The following is an 18,259-nucleotide window of genomic DNA, read 5'->3' on the forward strand; positions in this document are numbered from 1 at the left end:
GAGACAGTCACTTGAACCTGGAAAGTCTAGACTGCAGTGAGCCATGTTCACCCAAGTGCACTTCATTTTGGGCAATAGAATGAGACTTTGTCTCAACAACAACAACAAAAAAGGTAAAGAAATAAGCAAAAGACATTAGTAGACATTTTTCAAAAGAATACATACAAATCATTAACAGATAATAAAATACCCAATGTTACTACAAATTAAGGAATTACAGATTAAAATCATAATGCAATCTTTTACTGGTTAGAATAACTACAGTTAAAAAAAGAGTATTGGTGAGAATGTGTAGGGAATGTAACAGTTGGACACTGTTGGTGAAAATATAAATTAGCATATCCATTATGGGAAAGAGTGTGAAGGTTTTCCATTAAACTAAAAGTAGAATTACCATATGATCCACAATCCCATGTCTATTTACCTGAATGATTTGAAATCAGTATATCATAGAGATATTGTGTTCCCTTGTTTATTGCAGCACTAGTTACAGTAGCTAAGATATAGTACTATCCTAAGTGTCCAAAAACAATGATTGGATAAAGAAAATGTAAAATATACACATGATAGAATACCATTCAGCCTTAAACAAGAAATAAAATCTTTTCTTTTCCTTTTTTTGGGACAATGTTTCACTCTTGTTGCCCAGGCTAGGGTGCAATGGCATGATCTTGGCTCATTGCAACCTCTGCCTCCCCAGTTCAAGTGATTCTCCTGCCTCAGCCTCTCAAGTAGCTGAGATTACAGGCAACCATCATCACACCCGGCTAATTTTGTATTTTTAGTAGAGACAGGGTTTCACCATGTTGGTCAGGCTGGTCTCAAACTTCTGACTTCAGGTGATCCACCCACCTCAACCTCCCAAAGTGCTGGGATTACAGGCATGAGCCACCGCACTCATGTCTGTAATCCCAGAATTAGAATTAGAGAGCATTATGCTAAGCAAAATGTGTCAAATACCGAATGATAAATATCATATGTTCTTACTTATATGTATAGTCTAAAATAAACTAATTGAGGAGGAACATAGAGTGGTGATTACCAAAGGCCAGGAGGTCAGGAATGAACAGATAATAATTAAAGAGTGCGAAGTCTCAGTTAAATATGAAGAATGCTTATCTTTTTGATCAATAGAATAATGTGCTTAATATAGCTAATAATTGAATACTATGCATTTCAGTATCACTAAAAGAGTAAATGTTTAACATTCTCATTACAAAAAATATGAATGGTTACATATATGCTAATTACCTCACATTGTATTAAAATTATAGTACCACTTCATACTTTATAAATATATACAACTGTAATTTTTCAACATACAATATATTTTTTAAATAGACAGGAAAATTGTTTTAAAACTGGTATTGGGACTACAGATTCTCTAAATGGGAAAATATCTGAGCCTTTAATTGTAGCATAAAAACAAACAGAAAACAAAACAAATAAGAAATCAGTGACAGCAAAAAGATCACAGACCTAAATGTTAAAAGCAAACTTTAAAATATTTTAAGAACATTTTAGTAAGCATTTTGTTGAATTGGTTTAAGTCAAAATTTCCTGACATAAAGAATGTATAAGCATAAAGGAAAAGACTGATAATTGCACTGTTGTACTGACAAATTTAAGTATTTTTAAAAGTTTGCATAATGACATTATTTTCATAATTTAACAATAAACCAACAACACTTAGGGAATATAGTGCTTATATACATGAAGTGATTAGTTTCTGGAACGTATAAACAATTTCTAGAAATCAATTTTTTTTTTTTTTTTTTTTTTTGAGACAGAGTCTCGCTATGTCACCAGGCGCCAGGCTGGAGTGCAGTGGTGTGATCTCAGCTCACTGCAACCTCTGCCTCCCGGGTTCAAGCAATTCTCCTGCCTCAGCCTCCCAAGCACCTGGGACTACAGGTGTGTACCACCACGCCCAGCTAATTTTTGTATTTTTTAGTAGAGACAGGGTTTCACCATGTTGGCCAGGATGGTCTTGATCTCTTGACCCCATGATCCGCCCGCCTCAGACTCCCAAAGTGCTGGGATTACAGGCGTGAGCCACCGCATCCAGCCCAAATCAATGTATTTTTAAAAATGAAAGATAAGCAAAGGATATAGGGAGTCAATTTACACAAGTCACTTACATGACTGAAAAGTATGGATGAATTCTCAACCTCACTGATAATCAGGTAAACTCAAAATCACACTGTTGCCATGTCTTGTTTATTATGAACATAGCAAAACAAAGTTTGATAGTATAAAGTGTTAGCAGCAATGTAGAATCCTGGGTGCTCTCAGACACATATGGTAGGGATATAAAGAGATATAGCTACTTTAGGGAAAAATTAGGCATAATTTCATAAAGTCAAAGTTGATTATACCCACTGGGCCTCCTGTCAAGTCTGTTTACATCTAACCTCCAGCAATATGTCAATTACAGTTCAAGTGTTCCTACTAATATTAAATCCAGTTGTGGGCTTCTGCTCCTAAACTTTCGTCCAGTAAGCTGTCTGTCTCTGCAGTGTTCTGAGCAGCAGTTTGTCTTATGACCTCAGTTCTCTAATAGATCAAAGATTTGTTGATTTTGAATGTTTTTTTCTTATTGTGAAGAAACTTATTACAATATTTGTTCAATTCTTCCCACATTTTCTTTGTGCTATTTTTGTCATATATTTTAGTTTTAATATGCTAATAAAATGTTTCTATTTTTGTGTTATCTTTCAGAACAATTAAAATTAAGATAGCCCATTTAATTCTACTTTTATTTAATCTGTTCACTGCGTTCTTCATTAATTTGTACAGAATCAAGTCTTTGACTTTTCTTATATCTGTTCTTCCTGATTTTTTACCATCTGAAGTAGACTAGAACTGATACTGTAACTGGAAAGGGATCCCACTCCAGACCCCAAGAGAGGTCTCTTGGATTTCACACAAGAAAGAATTTGTGACGAGTCCATAAACTGAAGTGAAAGCAAGTTCATTAAGAAAGTAAATGAATAAAAGAATGGCTTATCAAGAAATAACCATAAAAATGGTTGCCCACTTTTATACCCATTCTTTTATTCATGAATTTTCCAGGAAAAGGGTGGGCAATTCCAGGAGCTGAGGGTTCTTCCCCCTTTAAGATTATATAGGGTAACTTCCTGACATTGCCATGGCATTTATAAATAATCACGGCACTGATGAGATTGTAGCAGTGAGGACAACCAGAGGTCATTCTCATCTCCATCTTGGTTTTGCTGGGTTTTAGCTAGCTTCTTTCCTACAACCTGTTTTATCAGCAAGGTATTTATGACCTGTACCTTGTGCCAACCTCCTATCTAATTCTGTGTCTTAGAATGCCTAACCATCTGGGAATGCAGCCCACTATACCGCAGCCTTATTTTGCCCAAACCCCATTTAAGGTGGGATTGCTCTGGTTCAAACACCTCTGACATTTCCTTCATCTCTTTTATAAGACATACCTTAATCTTAAGGGTTGTAGAGGAGCAAAGATCCATCTTCTGTAACTTCTTCAGGCTGAATAGGGGTGATGTTATTCCTGCTTAGCTATTAGGGTCTCTTGTATTACAGATAGATAGGCGCCCAGTCAGGAAGTATCAGTGTGGTGAAGGTCATTCATAACTATGAATTCCTACAAAAGATGATATTTTAATAAGTGTTCAATTTAAGAAAATACTGAGTAAGCTTATCTGCATTCCTGCACAAAGAGCACAATGGCAAATATATTCCACTAAAGTAAAGTAAAATAAGCAAAATGATCCCAGGTAAACTAAAATTAGAAGGCTTTCCATGAACTGGGCAACTGTCAGAACCAAGCTCAAATGGGGTCACTAGCTGTTCAAATAAATGCCCAGAATTAGAATATCGATCCAGGTTTTTACATTATCCATCTCTTTTGTTTGTTCTGAGCAGCAGCCAGAGATCATTGGTTGGGTCACAGGAATAAGCAAAGTCCATCTAAAATGCAGGAAAAAAAACCATAAAAACCTCTGATGAGACTAGAATCTAATAACATGTGTACTACAGTTCTTGAGACATACTTTATTTCTCCAGTCTTCCATTTTCACTAAAAAGAAATCATAGTAAGACTGACTTGCTTTATTATACGTGGCTTGATTATTTGTATAAAGTGGAGCAAGAACAATTATTTTTCACATAGGCTTTTAAAATTGGTTTTGGTTGAACTCTGTTCCATAAGGAATCTCATACAAGACTGTTTTCTTTTAAAGCTGAGCCCAGCCATGGAGTTGTACGGTCAAATACCTGTGAGTTGGGTAAATTCCTCTCCTCTTGAGGTCTCAAGACAATCTGGGGCTCCTGGGCTTGTCAGAAAGTGACATTCTTATCTCGTGTCAAGAACCCTGTACAGGAACTCTGTAGACAAGATATGAGGCCAGTTTTCCTAAGGGGCTTCTATTGGCTCTACAGGTAAAATTGGATTCCTTAAAAGAAAGCATGTTATTCCAGTCAAAGCCTTGGTGAAATAAACAATTTATCCAATTGTGTCCTGTTGCAAAATAAAACATTCTTAGGGAGCTTATGCAAATAACTATATTGCCACAATTTAAGATACTCACAAACATATTTCCAAATTTTAGAGAAATCAGGTAGTGAGAAACATATGCTCTAAATGTTGTTCACAGGAGTATACTTTACACAGTTATTAAAGGCCATAAATAACTCAAAAGTTTTCCTGACTCTTAAAAACAAAACAAACGATGGGCAATGTTTTTAAGCAAAGTAAAAAAATAGTTACTTCCATCTTCTATTAGTCTAGTTCATGCAGTTGACTCCTATTCTTCTTGATATTCATGAACATTTCAGCTCTCCATGAGAGTCCTGAAAGTTTTTCCTCTGATGTTATAGTCTCCAAAGCTATCAGAAACCTCCATTCAAGAGGACCTGTTAAAATCCTATAGTTGACTGTAAAACCACCTTATAAAGAGGACTAAAACAAAACAATTGTCTGTGGATGAAAAAAAAAAATGCCTTAGGAAAGCCTCTATTAAAGCCACAGTTGACTGGGAATTCTGTTTACTTCTGTGGCATACAACAATTTCCCATAACAATTATAACTATTAATAACATACACTAAGCCATATCACAATTTTGGGAGTTTCTCATAATTTTGGAACACATACCAATAACGCTTTTATACAAATACAGCCCAAAGAAAGCCAAACAACATTTCATATTTGACAATGCTTTCTGTATGATTTTTATACCAACTAAGCCAAAGGTCATTTTTGCATAAATGCATGATTAATGTTAAACTTTATCCTTAATACAACTTTACAGACATTTCTATCCAATTTTAATGTTTGACCATAAGGTGAGATTCTCATAAGCCTTTTGTAACATATTGCAAGATTTTGTTAAAAAGCAGATCAGTGTTAAGAAGAACCTGTTGTGCTTTTATTCTTTTTCAATTGCTCAATAAATCTTGAATTTATAGGAAAACTGTACACCCCTTTAAATTTAGCCAATATGTTCAGACATAGTGTTTATTTTCCACAATTCCAACTTAAAACAATCATTTAAACCTCTAAACTTAAGCAAGAAATCCACACTCCCATGCCTTCTTATAATCTTTCACCAAAAATGTATTCTGTATTCCTTACATGCCTTGCATGTAGAGCTGTTTCTTTGGTAGTCTCAAACACATGTTCTGCTAACTCCTAGCAACTTTTACTCTTGGTGAAAAACCTGGTTTGTAGGTGATTGTAATTATGTCCCAGGTGTGGAGCTTAGGACATCAGAAAGAAGAGCCGATAAAGGCTTACTTTTTCCAGTATTGCTAGGGCACATGACTCTCCACATGTCCCTATGCGTTATCAAGAATCTAATGCTTCACAGTAAGTAAAATGAACAATTGTCAAGAGTCAAAGAAGAAGTTTATGACTTTAAAGCATTTAGTAAACTTAATATCTGGCCTGCCTGATTTAGACCAAATATCTTTATTTTACCAAAAATCTTTAAAGCTGTTTTTATTTCTCAAAGATTATTTAAGTCATGTGAACTAAAATGCATTGCACTTTTTAATTTTTTGATAAAATATGTACTTTAACACTATTTTAAAACCAATTAAAGTTTTTTTTTAATATCCCACACACAACACATATAAATACAGGTACAGAAGAAGAGCCAGTGCTTGTAAGATTTTTCATTTGCCAGATTCCTAATTGGATTATTGGCTTTAGGGTGGAATCTTTGGAGGAAAAGGGCCAGGAAAGCATGCAGTTTCTACAGCCTAATAGTCAGGCACAACTGGAAGGCAAAACAGATCTCTAGAAATTAAGGGTCCCATAGTTATACCAGATTCTGGATCCCAAAAAGAGGAAATCAGACCATCTTCCATGGAAGTCATGTATCTCAATGTGGGGTCGGTACATTTCTATACTTTCCAGGTAGTCAAGAGCATGCTTCTCTGATCCAAACGTGGAAAGAGCTGAGTTTCACCCCATAACTGCCATTAACAATCCCCCAAACTGTATTCCCTACCTACTTATTACACACCAAAGTTCTCTCATAATTTGAAGTAGTTTCTGATATTCCCAAAAGTCAGAAAGGTCAGATAATGTAATGCAAAACAAAACAAAACTTTAGATTTTGAAAGGAATCTGTCCACTTCAAATTCCTAGGGTTTCATGAGGGAAAGAGAAGTGTTTTGTTTTTCCCCAAAACTGGGTCTGTGGTGCCTCCTCTGTCTTTTCCAAGAAGTCCAAGTCTATTAGAGCTTCAATATCTGGTTTTAATTAAGCTGACTTTTAAATATAGCACTGTTTATAAAAGTCCTTTTAAATTTTTTATTACCTGACTTTAGTCAGGCCAAATAGTATTTATTCTGTGCTCAGAGAAAGGAAATTCAAGACAGTCTGTGGAGGGGAGGAGAATCAACAAATGTTAAAGATCACGCAGATGTCAAACCAGAAAGGACTCATTCTTTAAACTGGGAACTGAACCCTGAACCCAGGCTACCATGGTAGTGGTGGAGACCAAGAGAAAGTACTGCCACATGGTTACAAGGTTGAGCTCCCAAGGACATGACTGACTAGTTTGCTGGGCCATCTTAATCAGCAAGCTTACAGGTGTCCTAGGCTCACATTCTATCCTAAGGTACTAGTCTTTGTGACAAAACAATACGGAAAGTCACACCAGATTTGCTACAGCTTAAGACTAGCCTTGAAAATCCTTTTTCCCATTAATCAAAATTCTACACAGGAAACAGTGATTGTTACCATTTATTTAACCAGTTTGAACAGAGAGAGAGAGAGAGAGGCCAGAAGTCTAACTGGTAAGAAATTCTTACCCTTTTGTTAGCATGCTAGGCTCTGTTCCCTTTCCCTGAGTGGCCCTAGTGACCTGGCTTGTTGTGTGCTGGCCTAACAGAGTCCATCTTAGATGTGAGCCAGATAAACCCCATTTTAGCCTTTCCCTCCCCACCCTTTCTCTTTTGAGTGCACAGCTGGGTCACATTGTACTTAGAACCTTGTAACCGTTGTAACAACATCCTGCTTGGTAAGTTCCCCTGCTACTGTGAATATCCCCCTTGGTGATTGTATGGATATACCCTACTTGCCACCACTTCTCCGTAATCACCATTCTTCTGCTTCTGTAAAATTCCACTTTGCCACCCCCTTTCTCTAAGCAAGGTATAAAAAGGAATAAAGCCCCTTCTTTGGGGCCGAGAGAATTTTGAGCATTCGCTGTCTCTCGGTCGCCGGCAATAAAGGACTCCTTATTCAAACTCAGAGTGTGGTGCTTTCCTTACAACTTGCTTGGTTACAACATTTGGAGGCCCCAGAGAGATTTGCCACCAGGACTGAACTTGCAGCATGCTCCCCCAGATTAAGAGGTGGGCTATACGGGAGGCACACCGAGACATTCCAGGGCCCCAGAGGCCACCACTTTCTGGAGGAGAGCAGATCAATTCCCAGTGCACCCAACCAAATTATTCCTTCAAGTCCTCAGTCCTGCTCTGCGGAGAAGGTAAGACAGATCTGCCCAGGTTATTTCTGGTGGCAAACCCTGATAAGGGTCAATCTTCAAATGAGTCAATCAATTCTCTGGGACACCGAGAATGACTCCTGTATTCTGACTGGCTTAATAAATTGCAAGCCTGTATTCTCAAAATTGTAAAAACTTCCATAGCCTCTGAGTGTATGCGTGAGTGCATGGGGACCTTGGAGGCTTGCCTCTGAGGATCCAGTTTGTGGCTCCACAGTGAAAACTACGGAGTCCAAGTGGGCCCTAACCTGTGGTTCTGTGGTGACCTCATACAGCTTAAAAACAGCATGGGGGTAGGCCTGATCTGAGTCGGGGGTTTATACCAAACTGTTTATGCCATGAGGTGCCTAAAGTCCCTGCAGGGGGTACAGCCAGATGGACATCTGAGTGTTCCTATATGGGACCCCCCCTCTTTTTGTCTGTCTCTGAAACTGCCATAATGGTTTGTCTATTCCAGTGTCTGTTGTCCTGTTTGTCTCTAATGCCTTAATTTGTATGTCCTGTCGTCCTTACTGCCTGAGACAATTAGGAGAGAACTTCTTTAAGGTCCTCAGTACAGACTTCCTTTTACAGAACGGAGATCCCTCGTTAGTCATTTTGGCTGGCCATCCCAGTCCTGTCTTTTCTGTCAAAAACAAATCAGGTGTTGTTACGGAGAAAATTGTACAAAACATCCGCCTGTCTGGGATTTCTGGCATCATAAAGGTTGTTGGCGACTAGATTGTCATACCTCACACCCCAACGACTGGTCAGACTTCTCCTTAGACCAGTGGTGGAACCAAAATAGCCATCCTTTTGACCTCCTTGCCCACCTTTTTTGTCATCCTATAACTTTCCCCGTGCCCTTAAATAAGGCACTGTGCCGGGAGACCTATGACCATATAGCCCTACACCTTCTACACTCACATTACATCCCTCGTGGCAACTCTCCAATCTTCAGGAAGACTTGAGTAGTCCTTATCTTCCTCTTCTCCATCTTTTACCCCTAACAACTCTTTTCCCCATGTCCCAATAAGTCCAGCATCTCCAAGACTTGGCTCTGTCCTCCCTCATGAGTCTGTCAACACTCCAGGATGCTGGAGGACAGAGTCCCAGTCTTGTCATTAATTCTATTTATTTATTTATTTATTTAATTGCATTTTAGGTTTTGGGGTACATGTGAAGAACATTCAAGATTATTGCATAGGTACACCCATGGCAGTGTGATTTGCTGCCTTCCTCCCCTTCACCTATATCTGGCATTTCTCCCCATGCAATCTCTCCCCAACTCCCCATCCCTCTGCTGTCCTTCCCCTATTTCCCCCCAACAGACCCCAGTGTGTGATGTTCCCCACCCTGTGTCCATGTGTTCTCATTGTTCAACACCCACCTGTTAGTGACAAAACATTCTATCTATTTAAATTTAGTCTCCCTCCCGTTTATTTTGTCTGTTAAGTTCTAACTCAGTAATGGGAACGTCTTCATCTTGACTTTCCTCTCCCCTTCAATGTATGTTAAAGAATTTCTTCCTAAGGTTTTTTGGATGACTATGGAGTTTGCCTTACAAAAGGTAGACTCTGGACTCTCTGGGAAGTGGAATGGCCAAACTTTGGAACTGGATGGTCCTCGATGGGGTCCTTGGATCCCCTGATGGTCCAGACTGTTTGGCGAGTCATCACTGGAACGCCTGGACACCCTGATCAATTTCTCTATATTGATCAATAGCTAGACTTAGTCCAGAACCCTCCCACTTGGCTCTGGTCTTGTGCCCTGAGTTCATAGTCCTTCATCCAAGGTTCTTCTGAGCCGGACTTCTCCTTTGCCATGACCCTCAGCACCCTCTGCTCCTCCTGTTCTGCCCCTTCTGAGGAGGAGGAAAACTCTCTTCACCTCTTGCCTCCACCCTATAATCCTCCCACTCCCATGGGATCCCCCTCTGTCTCCTCATCCTCATCTCCTGTGGCCTCTCTGCCTATTGCTTCCTGACTATGGCCTTAGCCAGAGGAGGCTGCTGCACTTCTCCCCTCAAGGGAGGCACCATCCCCACCAGGTAGTGAGAATTCTGTCCCATTTTTAGTCTATGTTCCCTTTTCTACTTCTGACCTGTACAACTGGAAGGCTCAAAACCCACCTTTATCTGAGAAACCTCAGGTCCTAACCTCACTGGTTGAGTCCATACTCCAGACTCATTGGCCCACCTGGGATGACTGTCAGCAGCTTTTTCTGACTCTTTTTACATCTGAAGAGAGGGACCATATTCGAAGGGAAGCCAGAACGTTTTTCCTGACTTCAGTCAGTAGGCCACAGGAGGAGGCTTGAGATGAGGTTTTTCCTTCTACTTGGCCTGATTGGGACCCAAATACCTCAGGAGGGAGGAGAGCTTTGGACAATTTCCACCGTTTTCTCCTTGTGGGTATCAAAGGAGCCGCTTAGAAACCCATGAATCTGTCTAAGACAACTTAAGTCAGGCGTCCCCAAACTTTTTACACAGGGGACCAGTTCACTGTCCCTCAGACCATTGGAGGGCTGCCACATACTGTGCTCCTCTCACTGAACACCAATGAAAGAGGTGCCCCTTCCTGAAGTGCGGCGGGGGGGCCGGTAGTTTGGGGAAGCCTGACTTAAGTTATCCAGGGGCCTGATGAGTCACCTGGAGCATTTTTAGAATGCTTCCAGGAGGCCTATCAAATTTATACCCCATTTGACCCAGTGGCTCCCCAAAATAGCTGTGCTATTAATTTGGCATTTGTGTCCCAGGCAGCTCCTGATATTCCTAAAAAGTTACAAAAACTTGAGGGATTTGCTGGAATGAATATTGCCCAACTAGAAATACCTCAAAAGGTTTTTGACAATCGAGATCATGAAAAACAGAAGGAGGCTGCTCTGGCAGCTAAAAAGGCTTCAAGAAGGCAGGCAAAAATCCTAGTTGCCGCACTCCAGGAAACTAAGCAAGAATACTAAATGAAAAAGTTATACTGGGGGGAAGCCTGATTCAAAAACTCAAGACTCCCGTAAAAATGAAAAGAGAAAACCTCTCCAAAATTCAATATGCGTATTGTAAACAAATCGGACATTGTAAAAAGACATGCCCAGTGAAGCCAGAGAAAAAGGTTCTCATTTTTCCAAAAACAATGGATCCTGAAGAAGATTGATGGGGCTGGGGCTCCCTTTCCCTTGGCCCCCAGGAGCCCATGGTTACTGCTACTGTGGGGGTCCAGCCTGTATGCTTCCTAATTGACACTGGAGCATGGGCAGAACACTCTGTACTGCAAACACCCTTGGGTAGCGTCTCTAACAAAAAGGTTGCCATGCAAGGGGCTACCAGAACTATCCAGGAATACCCTGTCAGCCACTCATGAGAAGTAAATTTGGGTCAACCCACTTGTTTCTTGTAGTTCCAGAGTGCCCTTTCCCCTTCCTAGGACAATACCTACTCCATAAACTACAAGCATCCATCTCTTTCTTGGCCCAACAAGCCCATCACATGTTGGGGGCCACAACATCTCCTATTGCTCAGCACCTACTAACTGTCCCCCTGTCAGAGGAGTATGTCTTAGTTTCATCCTCCCAACCACTGGAGGGTAAAACTAACCCTCTCTTACTGAATCTGCAAACTCTTTTCCCCTGAGTCTGGGCAGAGTCAGATCCTCCCGGGGTAGCAAAACACTATCCACCAGCCATTGTAGAACTCCTGGCCACGGCTCTACCCATCCAGGTAAAACAATATCCTTTGAGTCAGCAGGCTCGAGAGGGAATCAATCCCCATATTCAACAGCTATTACAGGCCAATATACTCACACCTTGCCAGCCCACCTGGAATACTCCATTTTTGCCAGTCCGGAAACCTGAAACAAAGGACTACTGACCCATACAGGACCTGTGGGAAGTCAACAAGTGGACAGTCACAGTCCATCTGACTGTCCCTAAGCTGTACACTCCTCAGTCTGCTCCCACCAGAACATACAGTGTACACTCTACTTGACTTAAAGGATGCTTTCTTCACCATCCTTCTGGCTCCCCATAGCCAGCTGATTTTTGCTTCTGAATGGACAGATTCCAGTTCAGGTGATACCACCCAACTCACCTGGACTCAGCTACCCCAGGGGTTTAAAAATTCCCCCATCCTTTTTGGAGAGGCCTTTCAACAAGATCTTATACCTTTTCAAGCCAGCCATCCTAACTGTACTCTACTCCAGTATGTAGAGTTACTGGCCTGTTATTACCTGTTACTGGCCGCTGAAACTACCAACAGCTGTCTGCAGCACACTAGAGACTTACTTCACCTCCTTCAGTAGCTCGGATATTGGGTCTTGGCCAAGAAGGCCCAGCTTTGCCTCTCTAAGGTTTCCTACCTGGGGTTCGAAATAAACAAGGGGGAAAGGGCACTCACCAGTGCTCGAAAGGAGGCCATCCTGCGAGTCCCCACTCCCACCTCCAAAAGACAGGTACATGAAGTTCTGGAGACCACAGGGTACTACTGTCTGTGGATACTGGCATTCACAGAAATCGCCAAGCCTCTGTATGCAGCTACAGGTGGAAATGGCCTGCTGGTTTGAACTGACACGGAAGAACAAGCCTTTCAAAACCTAAAAAAGGTACTAACTGAGGCCCCTGCCCTAGCCCTTCCAAATATCTCAAAACCATTTCATATATTTGTTCATGAGAGTCAGGTAAAAGGGATACTCATTCAAACCTTGGGGCCATGGTGATGCCCAGTGGCCTATCTGCCCAAAAAACTGGACCCTGTAGCCTCTGGGTGGCCAAATTGTCTACGAACCATGGCAGCAACAGCAAGTCTGGTGCAGGAGGCTGATAAACTAACCCTGGTCAAAATTTAACCCTCACAGCTCCTCATGCCATTGAAACATTGCTGTGCAGTGCTTCTGGCAAATGGATGTCAAATGCTTGTATATTGCAGTACCAAAGTTTGGTGTTAGACCAGTCCCACCTAACTTTCTCCTCAACAAGGTGTTTAAATCCAGCCACTCTACTCCCTGATCCAGACTTAACTGTACCTGTCTATGGCTGCCAAGAGCTGTTAGAGACTAGGGAAACTGTCCGACCTGACCTCCAGGATGTTCCCTTGGAAAAGGCGATGCCACCGTATTTACGGAAGGTAGCAGCTTCCTTGAGCAAGGAGTGTGAAAGTCTGGTGCAGCCATCACCACAGAAACGGACACTATGGGCCCAGACCCTACCAGCCAGAACTTCTGCACAAAAGGCTGAATTAGTTGCCCTCACTCAGGCTCTCCGGTGGTGTAAGGACAAATGTATTAACATCTACACTGACAACCGGTATGCTGTTGCCACTGTACATGTTCATGGAGCCATTTATCAAGAGCGTGGACCACTCACCTCAGCTAGAAAGACCACCAAAAACAAAGAAGAAATTCTAGCCCCTCTTGAGGCTGTTTGGCTCCCTCCACAGGTGGCTGTAATCCACTGCAAAGGACATCAAAAGGAAGATATAGCAGTTGCCCAAGAAAACAAAAAGGCAGATTCTGTTGCCTGAGAGGCAGCCCGGCTCCCAGTCACACCTTTAATCCTACTACCCACCATATCTTTCCCGCAGCCTGACTTACCTGACTGCCCGGCATACCCTCTAGAAGAAGAAAACCAAACATCAGATCTTCAGGCCAGTTAAAATCCAGATGGTTGGTGGATTCTCCCAGATTCCAGAATTTTCTTGCCCTATGCCCTTGGAAAAGCCTTGGTTGGTCACCTCCACTCTGTCTCCCACTTTGGAGGAATAAAGCTAGCCCAGCTTTTGAGAAGCTGTTTCAAAATTCCTCACCTCCATGATGAGGTGTAACCAAGTGGCCTCCTGATGTACGGCTATGCACAGGTAAACGCCAAGTAAGATCTGAGGCCTGAACTGGGCTGCCATCTCTGAGGATGCAACCCAGGAGAAAGATGGGAGATAGACTTCACAGAAGTAAAACCACACCAGGTGGGATATAAATATCTCCTGGCAATGGTAGACACTTTCTCTGGATGGACTGAGGCATTTGCCACCAGAAACCAAACTGCCTCCATGGTAGTTAAATTATTCCTCAATGAAATCATCCCTCAACATGGGCTGCCATTTGCCATAGGGTCTGATAGTGGGCCAGCCTTCACCTCCCCCATAGCTCAGTAGTCAGCAAGGCTATAAACATTTAATGGAACCTCCATTGTGCCTATCGACCCCAGAGCTCTGGACAGGTAGAACACATGAATTGTACCTTAAAAAGTACTCTTACAAAATTGATCTTGGAGACCAGTGAAAGTTGAACAAACCTACTTCCTTTAGTCCTTCTTAGAGTTAGATGCACCCTTTACAAGGCAGGGTTCTCTCCTTTTGAAAGCATGTATGGAAGGGCCCCATCTATTTTGCCCAGACTAAAAGATACCCATCTAGCAGAAATATCCCAAGCTTGTTACAGTACCTACAGTCTCTCCCAACAGGTTCAAGACATCATCCAGCCATTTGTCTGGGGAGTGAACCCTAATCCAGTTCCTGACCAGACCGGGCTGTGCCACACTTTCCATCCTGGTGACCTGGTGTATGTCAAAAAGTTTCAAAAAGAAGGACGCACTCCTGCCTGGAAAGGACCTGACACCATCATCCTGACCACACCAACGGCCCTAAAGGTTGACGGCATTCCTGCTTGGATCCACCACTCCCACATCAAAAAGCCCAGCAAAACCCAACAAGAAACATGGGTCCCCAAACCTGGGCCAGGCCCCTTAAAGTTACGCCTGAGTCGATTGAAGTCCTCCAACTAATGCTTCTTGTTTCTCTTTTTTATCTGTTTCCTCCAGCTATGTCCTCTACCCCTACCTACTCTTTTCTCCTCACTTCTTTTAAGTCTGGGCGTGTGTTTGCAAATACCACCTGGGCTTGGAAGACAGGTGTCTCCAATAAGGCCTCTCTGGTGGTCGATTTGTGTGCTCTGTTCCCAGGACCTGGCCCCAGTGTTGCTACCCACAACTCCGGTGTTATTTCCAGAATGGGCACCATCAACTTTGCCACCGACTTTGGATACCCCCAAGGCCAAACTGGATGTGGAGAATCTACAAACGCAGAAAAGAGACTTCAGTCTGTTGACTTTTACCTCTGTCCAGGAGATCACCCCGATACTAGCTGCCAGCAAGTTTACGAATTTTTCTGCCCTTACTGGACTTGTGTAACCTTGGCCACTTACTCTGGAGGACCAACCCAGTCCTCAAGTCTTTCCATAGCTCGCAATTCCCTCCCTAAAACATGTACTATAGGAACTTGCAATCCTCTTACCATAACTATTCATAACCCTAACTCAGCTCATTGGTACTTTGGTATGACATGGGGATTAAGACTCTATGTCACAGGGTTTGATCATGGCACTCTGTTCACCATCCAAAAGAGAGCTCTGGTCCCATGGAGCCCTCCTAAGCCAATTGGACCTTTAACTGATTTAGGCGACCCCATGTTCCACCAACACCCAGACAAAGTCAGCTCAACTGTCCTATTGCCAATTCCAGCTCCTCCATCTCAGCCTCAGCATCAATACCTCCAACCCAGCCTAATGTCCATTTTAAATGGAATGCATCAACTTCTTAATGTTACTCAGCCTAAACTGGCCGAGGATTGTTGGCTATGCCTAAAGGCCAAACCCCCATACTACATTGGACTGGGAGTTGAAGCCACTCTCAACATCAGTCCTCTTTCTTGTCAGACACTCCCCCGTTCCCTTACGCTAGGGGATGTTTCAGGAAATGCCTCCTGCCTAATTAGCACTGGGTATAATCTATCTGCTTCTCCTTTTCAGGCTACCTGTAACCAGTCTCTACTTACTTCCTTAAATGCCTCAGTCTCCTACCAGGCACCCAACAATACTTGGTTGGCCTGCACCTCAGGCCTCACCCACTGCATCAATGGAACTGAACCTGGCCCTGTCCTGTGCGTGCTGGTTCAAGTGCTTCCCCAGGTCTACGTGTACAGTGGACCAGAAGGACAACATCTCATCGCTTCCCCTGGACTGCACTCCAGGTTCCGCCGAGCTGCTCCACTCTTTGTGCCTGTCCTGGTCGGCCTTAGTGTAGCTGGGTCAGCTGCTATTGGCACTGCAGCTCTGGTCAAAGGAGAAACTGGGCTAATGTCCCTATCTCAACAAGTAGATGCTGACTTAGGAAATCTCCAGTCAACCGTAAATATGTTACACACCCAGGTGGACTCTCTAGCTGAAGTTGCTCTCCAAAACCGCCGAGGCCTAGATCTACTGTTCCTCTCCCAAGGGGGTTTATGTGCTACTTTGGGAGAAAGCTGTTGTTTTTATGCCAACCGGTCTGGGGTCATAAAAGATACTCTTCAAAGAGTTCAAGAAAATTTAGATACACATACACAGGAACGGGAAAATGGCACCCCGTGGTACCAAAACATGTATAATTGGAGTCCATGGCTAACTACATTATTAACAGGGTTAGCAGGACCTCTTTTTCTCCTCCTGTTAGCCTTAATCTTTGGACCCTGTATAGTAAATTGGATCCTTAATTTCATAAGACAACGCACAGCCTTCGTCAAATTCATGCACCTTAGAACCCAATATAACCCCCTAGTTGTAACTGAAGAGTCAGTGCTTTGACTCCCCAAAAATGCAAGTGGGGAATGTGCTGGCCTAAAAGACCCCATCTTAGATGTGAGCCAGACAACCCGATTTTAGCCTTTCCCTCCCCACCATTTCTCTTTTGAGTGCACAGCTGGGTCACGCTGTACTCAGAACCTTGTAACCATTGTAACAACATGCTGCTTGGCAAGTTCCCCTGCTATTGTGAATACCCCCCCTGGTGATTGTATGGAAATACCCTTGCCCACAACCATTTCCCCTTAATCAGCATTCTTCTGCTTCTGTAAAATTCTGCTTTGCCACCCTCTTTCTCTAAGCAAGGCATAAAAAGGAATCAAGCCCCCTCTTCGGGGCCAAGAGATTTTTGAGCATTAGCCATCTCTTGGTCACCGGCAATAAAGGATGCCTGATTTAAACTCAGAGTGTGGTGCTTTCCTTACAACTTTCTCAGTTACAACAGTTGCACCATAGCTTTGGGGGACAAGCAGCAACACAAAGGAAAATTCTCATTTTCCATTTTGGCCAGAGTAAAATATATGTGAAAAAACACAGACATTAGCCACTCTGCTTAAGCACTCAATATCAAACTGGTAAGGCTCAAAGTTGCTCTAGGTTGGGCCCCATCATTGTTAATTCAACCTCCTACTAGGAGTTTCAGCATGGGATTTCTTGGCAATAATGGTTGCCCTGAGTAACAGAAAAGATAAGAAAAGGAAAGGAGAGAAAGAGAGAGACAAAAGATTGTCTGTAGCAGAATGGGGAAGGTGAGGTGCTCAGAGAGGCCATTGAAAGACCCACCATTGTAGTGATGCTGAATCAAACGTTCAGGCAGCTGCTTGTGAGTCATGAAAGGATCTTTTCTGACAACCCTATCAGCCATCAAGTTTCTTCCTTTGGGGAGAGAAAAAAAATCTCCCCATGTCTGGTGATCCTGTATATGCCTAATCCTGTCACCCATACCTGTCAACAAAGAGTGTAAGGTAGATTAATCCAAAGAGAATAGCAGTTAGCATCTCATAGTGCCAAACCTGTTCTTAGCTGAGAGGAACTTTACTGAGACAAACATCCAACCTCGTAAATCTTAGGAATAACTCAAACCTTGAGCCTTGAATCCATGTTTGATTAAGCATCCTGGCCTTTTATTAAGATAGGCCTTTAACCCTCTCTGTCTTAGGACAGACTTTTACTCCCCTAAGTGGGTCTCTAACCCAATCCCATCCCCTACCCGGATACCCCACCACTTACCCGAAGTTGACCAATCAGTGCTGCAGTCTATTTCTTTTGGGTTACGGGGGTCTCCTCACTAAATTGTCCCTTCAGCGTTCACCAGAAAGTTGTTACCCAAAAAGGGTCCCAATCCATACCCCAAGAGAGGGTTATTGGATCTTGCATAAGAAAGAATTTGAGGCCAGATCATAGGGCAAAGTAAAAGCAAGTTTATTAAGAAAGTAAGGAAATAAAAGAATGGCTACTCTATAGGCAGAGTAGCCTGGAGGGCTGCTGGTTGCTCGTCACAGTTATTTCCTGATTTTGGAGACTGTTATCAATTTGGGTGAAATTTTAGTTATTCAGTATGTTTATTTTTAATCAAATATATTTATTTTTATCCTCTGTTATCTTTCTTCTTTACATCTGGGCTTCTGATTGTACCTATTTTAGAATGTTTTACATTTTCTCATTGTTAAAAT

General features: G+C 42.4%; 1 protein-coding gene across 1 annotated transcript in view; it reads left to right on the forward strand.

Moving 5' to 3' along the window:
- ERVFC1 (endogenous retrovirus group FC1 Env polyprotein) overlaps positions 1–16,971 on the forward strand; it is a 100,008-nt gene extending 83,037 nt beyond the window's left edge. Inside the window, exon 2 of the mRNA XM_074391769.1 lies at positions 14,434–16,971. Coding sequence (XP_074247870.1) covers positions 14,688–16,589 — 1,902 coding nt within the window. The 5' untranslated portion in view covers positions 14,434–14,687 and the 3' untranslated portion in view covers positions 16,590–16,971. The remainder of the gene's footprint in view (positions 1–14,433) is intronic.
- Positions 16,972–18,259: the final 1,288 nt, after the last annotated feature.

Source organism: Saimiri boliviensis, chromosome X (assembly GCF_048565385.1).
Source record: "Saimiri boliviensis isolate mSaiBol1 chromosome X, mSaiBol1.pri, whole genome shotgun sequence".
NCBI lineage: Eukaryota > Metazoa > Chordata > Mammalia > Primates > Cebidae > Saimiri > Saimiri boliviensis.